The sequence below is a fragment of the Lonchura striata genome, chromosome 4 (genome assembly GCF_050655825.1).
Source record: "Lonchura striata isolate lonStrDom1 chromosome 4, ASM5065582v1, whole genome shotgun sequence".
Classification (NCBI taxonomy): domain Eukaryota; kingdom Metazoa; phylum Chordata; class Aves; order Passeriformes; family Estrildidae; genus Lonchura; species Lonchura striata.
In genome coordinates this window covers 24,214,449-24,234,277 of record NC_140706.1, presented here as the reverse complement: position 1 = coordinate 24,234,277, position 19,829 = coordinate 24,214,449, and the positions used below count along the sequence as shown (strand labels likewise).

Genomic DNA, 19,829 nt, shown 5'->3' with positions numbered 1-19,829 from the left:
TGTTGGTCACCAGGAAGTGTGGTTGAAGTATAGTGTTAAAAAAACTTCCTATGTACTCCCATTCATCTGTCTTTGCTAAAACTCCTGAATTCAAGTCATAATTGAAAACTCATGTTTCCCTCATCCCTTTTTCTTTCTTTACTTCAAAGATCTGACCAGATAGCAGAGTAAGCTTCCCTTTCCCCCCCCCCAGAAAGCCTGATTGCTCTTCATCTTTCTTCCATGTCAAAGCAATTTATTTTAAAATAAATTTTAAAATGAACACCCAATTTTGCCAGGCCTCCAGGAGTGATTTTATTTCCTCTGACACTGCCGGCATGTGGAACCCTTTCTTCTGCTGCCTCTCACTTTTGGCTTCATTCTCTTAAGACAGAGTACTTCACTGCCACAGTTGAGGTTCCTGACATCTATTAGGGAACTGATTTAAGTAAGTCCCTTACCTTTCCATGAGATTAACAGAAGGTCAAAATGATAAGTCTGTGCTGCAGGTGGGCTGCGGGAGTGGCTGGGAGCTCATTTCCATGGTGCCAGCTGAGAAGTAGATGGCACCTCCTTGTTTTGTTTCAGCAGGGCTGAGCATGTAATGAGTCAACCAAAATGGGACAGAAGCCACCAGAGGTCTCACACCACTAAGCAGATAGATGTCCCCAGATGGAACCCGGGGCATTTGTAGTGAGCACAATTTCCTGGGTTTTGGACAGCTATAGTCACTGAAAGTGTCACAAATATCTTCCTCTTTTGTATGAGATCATCACCATGCATTTCCATGGAGCATGTAAAATGCCATCATTTCAGATGAACTCCGCCCTTCTGGCGTGTTCTGTCAGTTGCAGTTTATGACTGAAATATGTTGAATTCAAAGTATTGCTTCCATCTCTGATAGGTTTGTTGAGGAATTCTCTGAATCCAAGTGAACACGTTTACCTAAACATCTTAACAATGAAAATACAGAGCACTTAAAATTATTTTAGTGTCTCCACAGCCAACACATCAGCTTTTCAAGCTCCAAAACATTATTTCTAAAACTAGAATCACAGCTTTTCAATTTCCCTCCAATATATCTCTATGACTCCAAATACCAGAGAGCTTTCTCCAGCATCTCACAGGCAAACTCAGTTTTCTCCACAAGAATTTGATTTATCTCCTGAATTCCCTCAACAATATAGGTGTTTCTATTTCCCTCCAGCCAATTCCCTGTATTCACAGTCACAGACCTTGTATAATTACCACTCAAGATTTTCTGAAAACTAATTACTTTAACTCAGTATCTATAGCCCAGCCAGCATCATTTGCCATGACCTTGGTTTCCACTAGTTCTGGCTCTTGGTTAGCTTTATCTTTTCAAATATGTCTACAGAATAATGAGACAAAGGGAGAGGATGGGAGGGGAGGACCTTTGCTTCCACCAGTAATAACACATTGTGTTTTACCCATTAAATCCCAATACCCACTCATCATTGTTTTCTATCTCATCTCCTCTACTGCTTGATGTAACTTAATTCCTTTAAAAATCATCAGATACAAAATTTACAAAAGTTGTGAAGTACTTGATTATGTGTAAACAATTTGCAATAAGATTCCCAACCAGTCCAAAGAAACCTGCTATGAAGCATTGCATATCTGTGGTCAAACAGAAAGTTCCCTCTTCTGCAAGAAAAATATTATTTCTGGCAGATATGGCTGATGTTGTGACACAATTGCACACAGTTGTGATGTCTACACAAACATTATGTTGTTGCATGAATCCTGTGAGCATTTGGAGATATGTTCATTTAGGAATAAATTTTGCCTTGAATTTTCAACATATTAGACTAATTTTGGCTATAGTAGCATGTCTGATATGTGTGAAATTAAGGGGACCCAGTTTCAAATTATCCCAGGGAGGGTTTATGACTTTTTACATCAATGAGAAAGGACAACAAAAGAGATTAATTTCTGCTTTGACTATTTTCAACTGTTTATCTGGAGACAGTTTACTGAAGACTTTGTTCACAGAACAGCAGCATAACAATTTATGCAATGCGCCTCACATATGAGTAAGATACAGGCATTTTAAAATGTCTGGAAATTGGGAAGCCAAACTAAATGTGAAAGTAAAAATCATTCACAGTTTATCATTTCTATATGTTTTCTGTGTCTACTAACAGACAACACATAGAGAACAGGCAAACTGGAACGTCATTGTTATTTCAGTGTACATTGCAAACAGAAACTAATTAATGTAAAAGAGGGGGAAAAAAGTCTACAGCATGTCACCTAAGGAAATGCTGCTATCAGTAAATTAAAAATGCATGGCTTGAGCTGCATAGCATCTGCCTACCTGAAGCTGTGCCTGTAAATAGTGTGGAAGACCAGAGAACTGAAACAATGGATCCCAGATGGGTCATGAGAAGAATGTTAGTATTAATTACACAATTCTAAAAAAACTACAGTCCCCAGAAATCTGAGAATAAGTCTCCATTCTTAGAAGATTTGTCCTAGGTTACATCATTTAATTACCTACTGCTTAACAGTTATGAGTTACCACTTGGGGATAACAGTTATATGTAGGAGTATGGAAATAATTATTATTCAACAGCTGATCAGTGTTTATTTCACTTCTTTTATCGCTAGCAACAAGAATAAATACAGAGTGAAATGAAAATTGAACTTTGATAAAATTGAACTTTTTCTCTAGTTTAAAAAACATCATTCAATTTTTGCCTTTTTTTTTTTTTTTCTTCTGGACCCTTCTGTTTTCTAGTTCTACTCAAAACAAGGGGTTGGAAACAGAAGGAGGGAGCATCTAGGTCCACTTGAAATTGCTCTGTTTAGTACTTAGTTGTACTTAGTAGTACTTAGCTTGACCAAAAAGGACGTTTTAACACCTCTAGACTTGCTTATATTTGGATGTATGTATGAAATAGTTGAATAAATGACTAATTATGTTTGTGGCATAGTTATTTTCCATACTGTCAGATGGCATTTTCAGTTACTTTGGGGATTTCTGTCTAACAATATGTGTAAGATTTTTCAAATATGTTTAGTTCTCTTGGGAGGGAATGTTTAATCCTACTACATACTCAGATTTTGGTGGTAATTCTGCTATTTACATATGTATCATTTCCCACGATGACACCCTGAATTGCTAAAAAAAGAAGCACCATACGTTTGCCTGAAACAGCAGTTGTGGAGCTCAAATCCTATTTTCTCCTATCATGAGCATCTTTTCATTTTTCTTCCTATTTATCACACTGTTCTAGATGTTTTAATGTATGTTGTGTATTTGGGGACAATCATTGGCCACCTCATATCCTCTTTGAGAATATTCTGTAAGTAAGGATGGCTTTAGTCAGAAGTGAACTAGAACATGACTTGGTGAAGATGGACAGATAAAGATGAAAGTGTTCAATATCTCAGATCATGTAGAAATGTTAGCAAACAGCATGGCTCTAAGTGGTTTGTGAACCCTGACCCCATCTGTCTGTAAGCACTGCTGCTTCACTCAATAGAACATTTCATACTGCAGAGAAACAGACTTGTGTGGTCAGCAGCGAATGGCTGTCATGAAAAATACAATGTCTGCTCTGGCCCATTTATTTTTAACTTGGCAGCAGCATTGGAATACCCTGTATAGTGTTTTCTGGCAGGCAGATGAAGTTTAAAAAACAGATTTCTATCCCTTCCCTCTTTCTCTTTGCTCCTCTCTTTCACCAATTCCTTACTCATTCTTTCTAAAATAGACTTAGACTGCTGTAGAGACTGATAAATGCTAATAATAACATAATAGTAGCACATACACACAGGGATCTCTGACTCATTTTACGTTTAAACATTGCCAGGTGCAATTAATGCATGCAGTGATCTCCCTTAAAATTCCCAAGTTTCAGTTAGTCTGGTTAATTAACAGGCATTAGAGGTCTATGAGCTGCCTACCAATCCTATTCATCATATTTCTGAGTGGAGAATAAAAGTTAGCTGATGAGATCCTGCTCATGATATTACATGGCTCTGCCTTCTTTGTCAGCTATGCTTTGTGTGGTAAGTGGGCTGTTTTTTCCAATACTTTCTTGCAGTATACCAGAATATCTCAGGAAACAACACAGTAGTCCATTGCTTCTTTATACTTGCAGCAGTGTTGCAACTTGTGATTTTCCTAGTGCTAGAGAGAATCAGCAAGTAAAAACTGGTATTCAGGAAAGCCCTAGTCAGTCACACTTAGCTCAGGCAAAAATATATTGCATTTTCATTGAAAAATGTTTCAGATTTTAATGGATTAATTACAGCTTAGAGTCAGTCTGTAATATATAACAGAACTGTTCATGCAAAAACAACTGAAGATAATAGCATAAATGAAATAAGGTGTCATTCTCAACTGCAGTCATCAGCAGAAAATTCTAAAATTGCTATCATTCTTCAGAGTTTACCTTCCTAAGGAATAAAATGAGAGGAAAGGGTTAAAGGAATTCTGGTTTTGATTTGGGATCAAACCCTGGAGTTTTCATGTTCAGCAGACAACAAGTTTTTTGTCAGAAGTTATTATACCTTTTACTGTATTCCTGCAAACGGAAGCTGAAATGAGATGCACTAAAATCCTGAAACTCACAGTAAATGGTGAGCAAATCAGGGAAACCACCACTCTCCCTCAGTTTTCAGTTCCAAACACCTGACATATTATGTACTTTTTTTCCTGGCACTTTATATAACTTGAAGTCTAGCTGAAAATATTACCTGTGTGGGTGGAGATAAAAAACAGGCTATTGTGTAAAGGTTGGAGTTGTCATTTGCGCTACACTAAAAGAAAAACTATTTTTCCTTTAATCCTTAAAGTTAAGGAAAAACAAATTGTTAAGGACAACTATTTCTCAGGTGTTCACGGAGCATTGTCTCACCTGGGGTCACAAGACATTCTTCAACCAGTAATGAACTCTGCACAGGTCTTTGAACGAGGCAGAGATCAAAGTTATGGTGTGATTAGTGCACCAAAGTGCTGACTCAAATCCTTACCTCTCAGAGAACCCTATCACTCAATACATGGAAGTGATGCACACGGGTATCTTATAGTTATAGCACTACTTTGTCCTGCACTAGCACTGAGTGATGAACGACCTTGTTTCCCCACTATATTACTTAACCTAATTGGAACTATGCTCTCAGCTATCTCATTACTTAATAATACATAGAAATTTGGTACCTTCATCTTCAAGTCCAGAGTAGTTAATTATTACTTACATATTCAATATCCATTTTTTAAATTAAAGATCCATCTACATTGCACAATTTAAGTGTTTCATTTCTTTTCTTAAGCAATAGATTTTCAAAAAAGGCAGAGAGCTTGAGATTTTTATGCAGATACAACTCCTCGACAGCATACATAAACCAACTCTGCCCTAGAATAGCCTATGCTGTGGCTGCTGGCCTTGGTGTATGAACAGATGACTCATCCACCAGTTTTTTGGAGATAAAATACAAGACAACTTCATGAAGCAGAATATAGACTTCATTGCTGAAAAGACTCTAAGGTGTATGCTTTTGTTTTTTGTTTTTAACCATATAGGTGTAATATCTGAAAATCAAAATGTAGCAGGTTGTCTGCTTTATATCAGCTCTTAAACCTGTCGGTCAAAAGAGCTACCAAGTTAGTTATTCTGTATATACCACATCTGCAGCTGGACAATATTTTACCTAGGTCAGTGTAAGCAGCTTTACTTTCTAGCCTGATTCAGGACTTTGCTCAGAGATGTGTATTTTTTAAATAAAATGTTCATACCATCATACTTTTCATATAATAATGTTCTTACAGTGGGGCTAGAATCTATATTATGTCATAGATCTAAATGTTTTCTGTTCCAGGAATAAGACTACAAATTAAGAAGCTGAGATTATTAAATCTTCTGTGTGCTTTTCTTTTGGAATAACATTTCAATGGCTTCTTTGCATAGATATCATTTAATACTGTGCAGCAAGAAAAAACAATAACATTTATTCTAATTTCATATCATGTCTTCAAAAACTGCTGAAACTCTATTCTTGATTGTATTTCTGCCAGCTGAATAACCTTCTTCCAAAATGACAATTGAGACAGCACAAAAAACAGATCAGAAATTTCACTAGACAGCTCTCCTGTTTTGAAACCTCTTGCTCTTATTTACCTTATTTATTGTGTCTTTACATGATGTGCTGGAGTAGCTGATGATGAAACCACCTGACTGAAGGAATTACATGATTCAAGACTGCTCCCAGTCAGGAGCAGCTAAAAAAAAAAAAAAACAAACAAACAAACAAACAAAAAAACCTATAGTATTAATTATCTGCATTCAGCTGTAAATATTGGCCAGTAAAAGTGTCCTTATACCCCACAATCTTCCATATGAGGATGCAAAAGAATATCCTCCACCAAGCAGACAGGTTTGCAAAAGGTTTGACCATGCAGCAGATACAACAACAGCTGCCATGGCAATATTTTCCAGTTAGATGAAGATAATCTATTTCCTGAACAAGTCCTTCAGAAAATGAGCTTTTTAAATCCTATGACAGTGTAAATTTGAACTTGAAGGGTCTGAGTAGGTGCTTATATTTTTGAATCACTGTGGGATTTGAAAGAACAACCAGATTTACCCATTGCGTGTGAGTGAATCTGATAGAAAGCATCATAGGATCTTAGAATGCATTGGCAGGACACTTTCAACTAGACCAGGTTCTCAGAGACTCATTCAACCTGGCCTTGAACATTTCCAGGAAATGGGCATCCACAACTTCCCTGGGCAAGCTGTTCTAAAGCCTCACTACCCACAGAGTAAACAATCTTTTCCTAATATCTAAATTAAACCTACTGTCTTTGAATTTCAAGAATTCCATTCCCCTTGTCTGTCACTATATGCTCTTGTAAAGACTCTTGCCCCATCTTTTCTCTAAGCGCCCTTCAGGCACAGGAAGTCCACAATTAGATCTCTCCAAAGTCATTTGTTTTCTGGGCTGAACAAACCAAATTGTCTCCACCTTTCCTCATAAGAGAGTCTGATCAACTTGATTGCCCACCTCTGGACTTGCTCCAACAGGTCAATTTCTCTCCTGAGCTGAGAATCCCCAGGCTGGATGCAGCACTGCCAGTGGGGTCTCACCAGAGACCTCATCAGCCAACACCTGGAAAGGGAAGTTCTCAAGGTATAATGTGACAAGTGGAAGGAAGCAATAGTGCTTAAAGCTCTTATTTTTCACTGTGTCTATCAGTCTCCTTCTTAGGACATTCTCCGCTTGAACAATGCAATGTTTCATAGTTTCCTGTAGGGCTAGGAGGGACAGTCTTTTGCATTTAGATGTAGTAAACAAATAGCAAGATATGAGCAGCTGGGCAGAATAATATTGTATTTTCTTTAAAAAGCTGTAAGTTCTTCAGAGACTGAGTTCCTTCTGTGTTACAGATTTTCAAGGAGAAACAAATTTTTCTTAAATAATAATGTATGTCTCCTTACAATTCCTAATAGTTTTAAAGCTTGTTAGATAATTAACAATTAGAAGTATTCGAAACAAGGGTGAATTCCAAAGAAATTGTTCTTTACCTTCATACGAGCGTTGGCTGATTTGTCAATGCAGCTCATAAAACTGCATGGTGTTATAAATGTGTGCAAATATTGGCTAGAAAGGCTTTTTATATTTCTTTTTGAGAAATGGAGGAAGAATGAGTCTGTGCGTGGTTTTACTGCAGTACAGAAGACATGCTCATCTGACATTGATGGATGATGTCCCTAGATAAAGTTCCAAAGCAAAACAGCACTAAGGTTGTTAAAATGCTTTCCACAATTCGTACTAGCAATGAATGATGGTTTTTCTGTCTTCTTTCTTGCCATGCGTGAAATGAGTCTCTACCTCAGTGACTCCAGCTGCTCATCTGTGACCATTTCTGTTGCTTTCTCTGATGGAGGCTATAAAGAGTCATCCTGTGGCAGCTTCTCCACAATATAAATACTGCATCAAGCAAAACCACAGGATTGCCTGTTTGTATGGGGAGCTGTAACTTTACAGCTTCTTTTCAAAATCAGCAGGCTGGAGATGCTGTCCTATCTATTATTCCTCTTACAAGCTTTGGAAAAATTCACTGAGGTTTCATTTTCATGTTTTGTACTACCTTGCAATGGATGTCACAGCAATTAGAAAGGTTTTCATGCATGAAAGCCAAACCCTTTTCCCTCTAGTTGCAAATTCCATTCTCAAGAATGCTTTATTGTATTTCAGATACAAAATTATGAAGGTTCCAAACATTACAGCTACAGGCTAAAGTTCCAGCCAAGGAAAAAAAAATGTCTTTTTGACCATTTCTTTCTGTCAAGCTGTTAATCATGTACCTTGTTTTGGTGCAGTATGTAATAGACTGCCAACCCTAGTAGGCAAATATCACAGCAAGCTGTAGACAGACTGGAGCAGTCTAGCAACACAATACCTGTGGCACAAATACATTTATATTTTCTAGCTTAGTGTATTTGCAAATCCGAGTTCAGAATTGAAACAATTTTGAGATCTGTAAACTTAATAACAGGATGTTAATGCACTTAACTTGTTAGAACTTTTTTTTACCTTTTAATAAAGAAGCTGCTTTTCATCTTCATTATTACCACATTTTTGCAATTGCACAGCTGTGCACTTTGGTGACAAATTGGCCCAATATAGCCAAATATTTGCTTCCATGTTTGCAAAGTTTCAAGTAAAACATACTTAACCTAAGACACTTGAGTGCAGTATGTGGCTAGGAATTAAGCACATAAGTAATTTATTTCATCTTTATGTGTTCTGTAAAATATTTATTTGCTGTGTTGAAGGCATGCAAAGGTTCAGAGTCAATGAACTAGCCAGTAGCCTGCTGTACATGTCAAAGAAAAGTGAATAGCCCCAAATTTTCTTGAGAGCCTTAGTCATAATACTTAAAAACATATTTTCTCCTTTTTTTCCATTTGAGTTACCAAGTTAAGCTTCACAGATAGCAAAAGACAAGAGTTATTGCTACTAATTAATGATTAAGACTAATCAATTAATCTTTTTCATCTCTGCTGTAAGTGGCCAATTCAGGAAAAAAAATCTATTCTCAGAATAAGTGGAAAAAATTCTGTGCTAGTATCCTAAGATATTATTGATAGGCTTCTAGTGTAACATGACCCTTTTTCTAGTTAGTTTGAAGTAAGATGAAGCATTTTCCATGTTAATTCAAAGGCTGAGCACCTTATTGAGCAGTCCCACAAAGGGACATTATGTAAGAGTCCCAGAACAGTACATAGGATCAGACCCAGTGGTCGTCTGGTATTCCAGGTCATCTACCAGACAAATAATTAGGAGTCTGGAAAGCATATATGGCATTTCCTACTAAATCTATTTCATTTTATGACTATTTTCAGCTCAGAAAATATCCTGAGGCCAATATGACTTAGGAATCCCACTTAGTACAGCTAGGAAGCCTTTTCTTACATTTGGCAGTTGCATTCATTCTTTCAAAAAGAAAGAAAATCTATTTTTAGATTTAAAAAGAGACGATGAAACAAGGCAGAACGTGATTATTTGCAATCTCTCATATCTTGAATACCTGATTCAGTCTCCTCTCTCTTTTTCCTCACAAGCAATTCATGCATGTTTTTTAGGATACCTCCATGCTGGAGTGCTGTGATCACTACAGTGCTTAAGAGAAAAAGGAAGGAAGGAAGGGAGGGAGGGAGGGAGGAAGGAAGTGGAAGTCAAGCATGATGCTGAAGAATGCAGTCCTATTTGGTATGGTAAGTTGAGAACCAGCAATCCTGTGTTCTACTCCACAACTCCAACATATTCTCACTATCTTGTGACTGTCTATCCCACCACTGCCTCGTACAGATGCAATTTGTAACAAAGCAGCATCTGCTTATGTGCAGTTTGCATAGGAGCTGATCCACCAGGAATGCTCATGGAACACCTACTGCATGAAGCCATGCAGCTGGGACAGGCAATGGAACCCTTATTTTATGGCTCCCATAGGACACAAGTAGGAAGCAGTTGTCAGGTGCTGTCAATCCTGACATGCTGAGGCAGGTGGCTAAGGCAGAGCATTAGTTAAATTTTCATTAAGGAGAGGCTTTTGGTGCCTTTGAGGCTAGGTGGTGCCAAGTGAGATTTGGAGAATCTTAGTTTTGGAGCTTGATGTTTGAGTTCTTCTTCAGAGGCCTGTGAGGTTTTGAATCTATACTTGAAGTCTTGATTCACTGTAGTACTACATCTTCTTTTTATCCATATTTACTGCAGTAACACCACTCCTTTGCTATGCTCTTTCCCATGCAAGGGACAAAGCTAGCATCTCAAAAACACTGACCTTGTTTATGGATCCTTTACAAGGATCAAGGCTCATCAGGACAAGAATTATTTTGAGGCCATGCAGTGCACTGGAGCGTTAGACAGATGCCCAGTACATGCTGGTCAGACTGCCAGCATAAAAGCCTATAATATTTTTTTTTCTTAAATTATTGACTCAGTCTTAAAAATTGATACATTTAAGCACAGTTTTGTTGGTAAGCTACCCAATTGAGAAGTCAAGACATCCCATATCTAAGCTTTTTGAAAATGAGACAGCCAAGTGTTTTTTAACTCAAAACTTGTATATCACTTTCAGAGGTTTAGATAGTTAAAAATCTATTTACTGATCCTATCAAGTATGTCAAATATGCATTTCAAGTCCAACAGAAGCAAATCCTAAAATGTCCTGAATAGTCTCATAATAGACTTGCCTGACCTCAGTGTTTTACAACTGATTTCTCTGTGAACAATAAAAACCAATATCTTAAGTACTGACCAAATCCAGGTTCCAGTTAAAAGCTCACAGACCTGACCATCTTCCTTTTTAATTCAGTGTGTCTTTTCAGAAATCCACTCTGGAAAACACTTCTAATAACTGTGGTATGATCAACAGCATCAGCAGAATCAGTGTCCAATGCAGTGTGGTCACAGATCAAAGCCCTTTGGAAGATACAAGAGCAAGTGGTGAAGCAATTCGGGGCCCATTCCAGCAGTGACCTAGTTGTCCTTCTAACTCTGAATTTTCTGTAACAAGCAAAAACCTGCTTTTCATAATCACTTGATCACCATGTTATTATAATTTTTCCTGTTCTCCAGTAGATTTCAGTGCAACACTGCTCAATAATTAGTTTTCCAGACTTACTAACACTAGGAAAATACACTGGAAGTTTGTAACTCAGATACCTGCATCTCAGTGGCATTTATCTCTATCCATATAAGGGACATTTCTACATCAAAGGCTCTATACAAGCAATCCAGTCCATTGTTTTAGTTTGTAAGTTATGTCCATTTGGGAGTCAGAGTAGTGTTTATGGAAGAGAATATGAAGGCAAAGTTCAGGAGAGTTTTTGCAATCTTTGTAAATCCAGTCCTAGAAAAGGATTTTGAATTCAAAGAGTCCAGTGATTTCTGGAATGTCAGCAGTGATCAGTTAATCAGTGAGAAAGAGACTTCTTTTTATCAAGTCTTCAAGTCTTATGAAGACTTCTCCAGTGAAAGAGCAGATCTCTCTTTCTTGTCTCCCCAGACTTTTAAGGATTGCAGTGATATATGCTCCAGAGGCTGCAGTGGTATACAATATGCCACCTACCCTGATAACCTTTGCTAGTACTACTACACATGAACCTTTTCTTAACAGCACTTTGCAGCCTCTGACTTCTTTGGAAGATGATTGGTTTTGCTGCTGTATTTCATTTTATTTTGTTTGTGGTACTAACTAGGCCTATCAATTTGTAAGCTCTACATGTACTGCTGTGTATTCACTTTTCTGGTAAAACAATACAAGTAAAAAATATGTTTAAAAGTGCAAGCAACAAAAGATGAAGGTACTCTTAACTACCCTAAAAGCTCTTCTTTTAAAAAACTCTAAACATGAATAAGCTCATTCTTCATCAAGCTGAATAGTGACTTGCACTTCACCACCTTACATGTGAGCTCTACCTGGGAAACTGTGTTTGGAAATTTCACAAAGACTGAGTGTGTTATGTCTGACTCTTCACCCGTACCCTCTCTGACACAACACTCACAAAGTCATTCCTCAGCTTTGTTAACCAGGCCTGCCCTTTTGCAAGACATCAGGAAGCCCTGCCTGAGAATGAGTTCTGTGGCTAATTTAGCAGAGCCTGACCTTTCAGAGGAGGCTGGAAGGCCAGTGGAGTGTGTAAGTATGGGAATGGAGGAAAAACACCCATGCTGAAACATGGAAAATGAGGAGAGACCTGTGTAAAACCTTTGGCTGAACTCCATTACATTATACATTGAGATGGAAACCCAGTTTGGCATAAAATGATCATTGCACTACCTAGTAAAATATTAGACAACCCAAGGATTTTTGCTCTATGTGATTCAGCCATAGCCATAGGAATGGCTTAGTCATAAAAATCGGTTGTGAAGAGAATTATATATACAATTGTACATATGTTTCAAGGAAAAAATAACTATTTCTATGCTAATTTTTACAGAAAGTTACAGGAAATATTTATATCCATTTGTATTTAAACAGTATTGTACTATTAGACTACATAATTTTTTGTAGTATACTGAAATAAAACCACAATTACTTCAGATATGCAGAGAAGGAGCTTATGCTTCTGACACAACTGACATGTCCCCAGCTTCAGAGCTGCCAACACTGTGAGCTTTAGAGTCTCAGCAGGATAAAATTTATACCAAGGAGATGCATGAGCAGGGAGAGTGAGAGCTCCAGCTCCCTCCTGCTTTTCAGGATTTTCAGTAGTGTGTGTTTCTCACAAATAAACTGTTCCCAGCTGTCTGCCGCCTGTGTTTCCAGCACTGCAGGAGGCTACCCCAGGCTCAGGTTAGGTGCTAGTGGAGGCTGGGTGACACATGTGACTGTCCCTGCCCGCCACAGGTGACCACCAGTGACCTCCTCCCACCTTCTCCAGCAGAGTGGTTGTTCTGTCAACACCCATCACCACTCCACCCACCACTCCCTCACCCTGCCAGGATGTGGTTGCCATGTCTACAGTCTGTTTGTGGCATCCGCCCCAAGGAGGAAAAAGCTGGAGGTGTTGCCATGGAAACCATGCTGTCCCAAAGCATCAATAGAGCTGGTCTCTTCCCCACCTTTCTTCCCCCACCGTGCTCTGTCTGGAAGCTGAGGCAGCCCCTGGATGTGTCCTGCTCTGTCCTGCATTCCTTCCCCAGGGACGTGTTGGCCCCAGCTCCCACAGCTGCTCCCACGCACCTGGCAGTACCTTCAGCTTCACCAGGGGATGACCTGGTGTGCAAGGGTGACCTAAAGGGAGACTTTTCACTGTCACAGCGCTGGAGCAGTTCTCATCTTGGACAGAGTAATGTGTGAAGGACTCAGCTTCCCAGAGAACAGTGGAAATGAGAGGTCACAGATTGAACGGGTGAGGGAAGTGCTGTGTGTGTGACTGTGGGAAGATGCAGCTGGGGACACATACCTAGATATATATTCTCAAACCAGGCTTGTATCATATAGCAACAACAACCAAAAAAACCTTTTCATCTAGAAATACTTCCTGCCTTACATCACTCTTAAAAGCTTGAAAAAAGCTCTCTTGAAAAAAGCTTGAGAAGTTGTGATTTTTTTTTTTCAGATAAGTTTGTTGTGAGAAGTGTCTGAACCAATTCTGGAGAAAGATTGTAGTAAGAAAGTGTGGAAAAAATATTCACAAATCCAAATATTTCCATGGAACATTAAAATACACAAGTGCTTTTAGCAAAGGTATTTGAACAGACAAATTTAAAGGACTTGACTGCACAACATAACAAAGCCCAGTTAATGAATCCCTGCTTATCCCTGGAATAGCTGAAGTGATTTGCTTTAAAGGATCTCTCCTCTATCACAGGACACCTCTAGGGATTTGGGGAAATAATGTATTAAAGGAGTTTGCAGATATAGTCTGAAGAATCAGAATGCTGATATTGCAGAAAAAAGCCATGCTCTAGTTTCAGGGTCACAGGACACTCATACACACACAGTATTTGACTTCTTACATGCATATTTTAGTTAGGCAGTGATACAGTAAATACTAAATCAGAAGTGTTTGCATACAAGAATATATCAGCACTTAGAATACAGGATTGTCAAGAGTTCATGTGCATACTCTGAGATTAAAAATACTGACTTGACACTAACACTGAGAAATGTACAATTGATTCATCTCATATGAGTTCCTGCTGTTGAATCATCAAAGGGGCAGAGATGGACTCTCCCTGGGGAGGGGCACTCTCCTCTTAACTCTTGTTATACATTTGCTGCTGCTTATCTAAGAGAAACTGGAGATGACCTCACATAATCAAGGGGGTAACTTAGAAAAATGCCCAGACAGAGTTGTACCTGCTAACAAAGACATCTTTCCATCTTACCAAGCCTTTGAAAGAAGAACTCTCATTTTTCTCTAACTGGTATTACAGCTCAATTAATTGTCTGGAGCATGCTTACAGGAAACTAGAAATCATCATCTAATCTCATTCTAAAGGCCATTATTTCATTTGTAATTGGATGGATTTCAATCATACTTCTCATTAGGATTGAGCAGTTTCAAATCCATCTAAAAGTTAACCTTTATGTTTTGCTCTCCTCTGTGCTCACCATGTGACATACAAAATTGGCTCAGAGTATGACATAAAAGATATGCAAACCATCACTCTTTTTCTCTAGACTTAGACCTTTATCTCTGGGGAAATCTGAATTTCTGTAGAAACTTCAAATCATTATATTTTCTGTATTGTTGCATATATGCCTTTGACCCACTAGGTGCTTAATGTAAGAATATACAGTTTTTTTCTGGAAATCACTCATCTAGTCCTGCTTAGGAAGAAGCTTCTCAGTTCCACATGTATTTTCCTCATCCACTTTGAAAACCTGGCTTTTCTTTTGGACTGTGCAATGCCTGTAGCAGGGTTCTCAGTTGGAATTACATGCTGTGTGAAAAACTCTTTGGTTTGTTTTCATCAGATAATTTAATTTTTCCCATTTCTTCCACAGTAAAATGTTATCAATAAAAAAAATTCTTACACCTTTTAAACCAATCATTATTTTACAGGTTTTAATTAAGGAATTCTGTGGTAGACTTGGATACATGTACTTTTCTGAAGTTATAAGATGGATATGCCTCTTTTCAAGAAAATACTTTCTTCTGGCAAAACAGCTCATGAAAATAGCACTGGTCTCTATTAACTCTGCTAGGAATACAAGAAGCTTTGCAATCAAAGTATGTTGATCTCAGTCCATGGGCCTTTCTTGAAGACCTTCCAGCCTGGGAAAGAACTTCCAAAAAAAACTGGAGATAGAAAAAGCAATAAGGCAGGGACACTAATTAAAGTGCATATGTCTTCAAATGGGTCTGTTTACTTAGCTGATTCAAATTTCTTAGCTTAGTGTTACTGATGTAGTAGAAGCCAGCTTTAGAAGGGAATGGGGCTAGTAGGGTGAAAATTGGATACTCTGCACAGTGAAATAGCACAGAACAGTGGAACTGAAGTTGAAGCAGAACCCAAACATGCCTCAGTTAATACTTACTACTTCAAATATACTTTTAAAAAGTGAGTTTTTTACAAATTTTATCAGAATAAGGAAGCAAGAACAAACTCTTCCATGAGTATCTTGAAAGAAAGCAAACTACCTGAGTGCTATGTGGTGTGATGTAAGAACAAAAATGAACATGAAATTCTTCTCTGAAACTTCAACTTCTACAGGAACACTCATATTGACAAAAAGACTGTTAATTTTGGTACAACATAGAGGATAAATTAATATCCTGAAGCAAGAGAATGTTAATCTATTGCCATTTATTACTGTAATAAGAAATTACTTCATTTCAAAGTAATTTCAAAATGCAAAAAGACTAGTTATTAATATCAAATTCCCCATGATTTAAAACTGCATAAAAAGTTTTAAAATAATGCCCTGAAGCCATCACAGGATAATTTAATTGAAAAATATAATTCTGGATTTTAAAAACTTCAGAAATAATCTGGTTGTACACTTGTTGCTATCTGTGTGAATATAAATGATTGAAAGGTTTGAATAGCATATACAGATAAATTATATATATGAGATAAATATTTTAGAACTTTTATCTTGATTTTTCTGAAGGCCTGTGTTTCTCTGACTAAGGCATTGGTGTGGCATATACTGTTTCAAATACAGATATTCTGCTCTTTCTACAAAACAGATAGAAAACAGACATTAATAAAAGAGACTTTCAACTAAGATTTCATTCCCCTGAAATTTTCATGTGGGAAAACCATCATTGCTGCCGCCCTGCATCTAGTTTGACCTACTCTGCAGATTAAACGGAATGGAATTTGCAAGTATACATATTTACATGTAGGGGACAGTAGATAACATCGTAAACTCATTAGAATTAATATAATAGGAGTGGAAACATGACACATCCCTGTACAGGAGACCTGTCTAGATCTCCAGCAAAGCCTCAGTTAAATCCTCTGACACATTTCTTTCCTCATCCAGGCATGGGAAGCACAACATACATATTTCCACTCAGAAAATATTAGGTCAATTTTGAAAAGCAAAGTTCACAGTCAATATGGAGTGTGGAGATGTTTTAGACCAGAAGGACCAATGAGCCCGCCTTGTGCAAGTGGATAGCAATGGAAATGAGACAGAATATTGAGAAATCCTAAATGAGAGTCGTTTGAACAGAGGGAAGAATAGTGTGTGGAGTTAAAAGGGACAGAGACACAGCTTACAGCCAGCAGATCTGCACCACCTACCTGAAATACCTTTGCCAAATTGTCAAAAAGGGCTTGACCAGCGCTGACTTTATGCTTGACTCCCCTGACTGTGCCATTTTTGCTGAGGATGTTAACTCGCTTTGTACCAAACCCCTTCTCTTTAGTAGCTCTGACTAAAATGAGCAAGTCATCCTGCTCATTATCATTCTCATCGCACTCCGACCCTACGTGTCCATTGGGCTGCCCGTCCACCTCGCTCAGCCGGCTGGTTTGGTCGGTCTCTGAGCTGCTGGCGTACTCGGAGTCCAGCGAGTCGGCAGCCTCCCCATCGGCGTACACCTCCTTCAGCACCCGCCCGCTGTGCGAGGACGCGACGCGGAACCGAACCTTCCTCAGCAGCCTCTCGCTGTCCGCCTTCACCTCGCCCTTAAACATCGCCTCTTCCATCGATAGGAGCAGTTTGCATTGTTCCAGCGTGGTGCCCATTGCATCTGCCAGTTTGTCACACTTAACAACAATATCAGCGCTGTTTTCTCTTGACAGGGGTTCTCATATTAAACTGAAGAGGGTTCCCAAGAAGCTGCTGCGGTGCTGCAGTTAATAATGGATGCATTTGTGCTATGGTTACCTTTAAACTAAAACCTGTAAAGTGATCTCATTAATTAAATATTAAAAAGACATTGTGTACTTTTTAGCACTAAGGAAGAAAGTGGGAAGGGAAGGGAAGGGAAGGGAAGGGAAGGGAAGGGAAGGGAAGGGAAGGGAAGGGAAGGGAAGGGAAGGGAAGGGAAGGGAAGGGAAGGGAAGGGAAGGGAAGGGAAGGGAAGGGAAGGGAAGGGAAGGGAAGGGAAGGGAAGGGAAGGGAAGGGAAGGGAAGGGAAGGGAAGGGAAGGGAAGGGAAGGGAAGGGAAGGGAAGGGAAGGGAAGGGAAGGGAAGGGAAGGGAAGGGAAGTCGGCCTGGAGCTGGACTATGATGATCCTTATAGATCCCTTTCAACTCATAATATTCTCTGAGTTTGTGATTTTGTAATAAACCAAATAATAGCAATTACACAAGTTTATATGAAAGCAGTTTGAATTGCTATAAAAAGGCAAAGAGGACGAGTTTTTCACAAGACCTACAAAGTCAAAAGTGTTTATGTTCATTGCACATGGGGGAAAAAATGAAAAACTTCAGCACCTGAATCAAGGATGAGCACATTTCTTTCATCAAAACATTTAAATTCCCTACCAGTCAAACCTCATTCACCAAAGTCTGCTTTTTACACAAACTCATGTAGATTTGGCAGGGACCTGATACTTGATGGTTTTCAGTGCTGACCTTTTCACAGGCTGGCAGAACAGTGGAGAAGCAATTAGTCAGAATTTGTTGCACATTTATTTAATAACACAATGTTATTAAATAAAACTGAGTGGTAGCTAGTACAACACAACAACCACAGTGTATGTTCTTCTTTGTCAGGGACTGGGCAAGGGAATCCAAACAAGGAGTAGGAGAAAGCTAAATAATTGAGGCAACAAGGAACAACAATAAGAAGTAGGATAACATGGACTCATCCACCAGGAATCATATTGCCCTCTCCTAGCAAATCACAAGTAATGGTTGCCACAGTGTTCAGCACCCAGTTCTAGACATAAAAATAACCTACCCACACTTGAGGTTTCTAGCTATGTCTACTCAACATCATGTAGTAGCACCTTAAACCTCCAATCTGCTTCTGAGTTTGCATAATTTCTACTTACAGTGCTATTTCTGTGTTTTCTTCATTTAAAGAAAAATGCAGCATTAAGAACTCAATCCCCTTCTCACTTTCCTGACAAACATTCCCTAGACACTCTCTCCAGCTTCATTTTGTCTCCAGACTCATGAATACTGAATTATTTCCTGAAGGCTGTGACCCCCTGACGGGTGCAGGCATGAAATGAGTCCCTAGATGCGCAGCCAGCCCAGAATGGTAACGCCTGCACTCACAGGCAGCTGCAGAGCTTCAAGCATCTGAGACTTTCTGGTCAAGATTTAAAAAAATGCAGGTTCAAATCTTTCAATAATTATGTGGGGGATATTTTGACTTTATTTTGAACAAGAGGCATGAAAATATTGCTCTTCCACCCAAATAAAATCACGATTTTAAAGGCTGAAATCTAAAATTACATATTTTCCATCCACAAAATAGAAACACAATGATTAGTGGCATTTCATAGCACTAGTGTTTGCTACACTTTTTCAAAATAAGATGATTCACTGTATTAACTACTGTAATTAATGCAGAAAAAATAGGTTAAAATAATAAATTACAGGAGTTAAAATACAAAGAGTATCAAAGTCTGTACTAATATTGAATACAATTTATAAGAATATTTGTGAAATTCTTTTGAGGAGGAGGATGCTGAATCACATTGATTGTGTCCTAGTCACTTGCCCACGGGAGTTTTTGTGGACAAGTTTTGTTTTGGACAAGAAATATATTTCATTATTAGTAAAATGTGACTCAGAACAAAGAACATTCTGTAAAAGAATGAAGAGTTCAAAGTATCTTTTACAGAATTATCCAAACAGGGCTGCACAATATCTGGAGAAATTACTTAGCCTGCTACCTATGCTAAAGTTAACTGTATCGTAGTATTTCCATGATTAGTCAAGTATCTTGGAAACCTGCAGTAATTAACTCTGTTCATATTCATTTTTATTTAAATAATACAAACTAACTGTTTTTTCAATTAATTGCCACACATTAAAAAAATCTGAACTTCTGTAACACAAATATTTTGCACAAAAATTTTGTAATATTTTTATCTTCTCCAATTGGTACTATATATCCTTTCACATAAACCATTTTACTGCTGTTGCAGGCAATTATTGCATTTCTGAAGCACAAATAACTTGATGCTACCTGAGTGACTTAAAAAGTTAATGTAGTATTGAATAAATGAAGAATTAATCAGTATCACATTTTAAAAACACTTTCAATACTTTTCACATCTTTTACTCTGTTAGTAGGAAAATAGCTCATTGTTTAGTTTCATAGCGATTCTATTATTCACTGGGAAATATTTTTATGTCTGGTTATGACAGATAAGAGACTGCATGCACAGTTTTCTCTGCAAAAAAATAATTAAGCAAAGTGGAGGGTGCCTCT

The 19,829-nt window shown here is 38.2% G+C and overlaps 1 protein-coding gene across 1 annotated transcript in view; it reads right to left on the bottom strand.

The window, feature by feature from the left end:
- GRXCR1 (glutaredoxin and cysteine rich domain containing 1) overlaps positions 1-17,413 on the bottom strand; it is a 36,469-nt gene extending 19,056 nt beyond the window's left edge. The window contains exon 1 of the mRNA XM_085577840.1: positions 16,732-17,413. Coding sequence (XP_085433966.1) covers positions 16,732-17,178 — 447 coding nt within the window. The 5' untranslated portion in view covers positions 17,179-17,413. The remainder of the gene's footprint in view (positions 1-16,731) is intronic.
- Between the last annotated feature and the right edge of the window lie 2,416 nt (positions 17,414-19,829).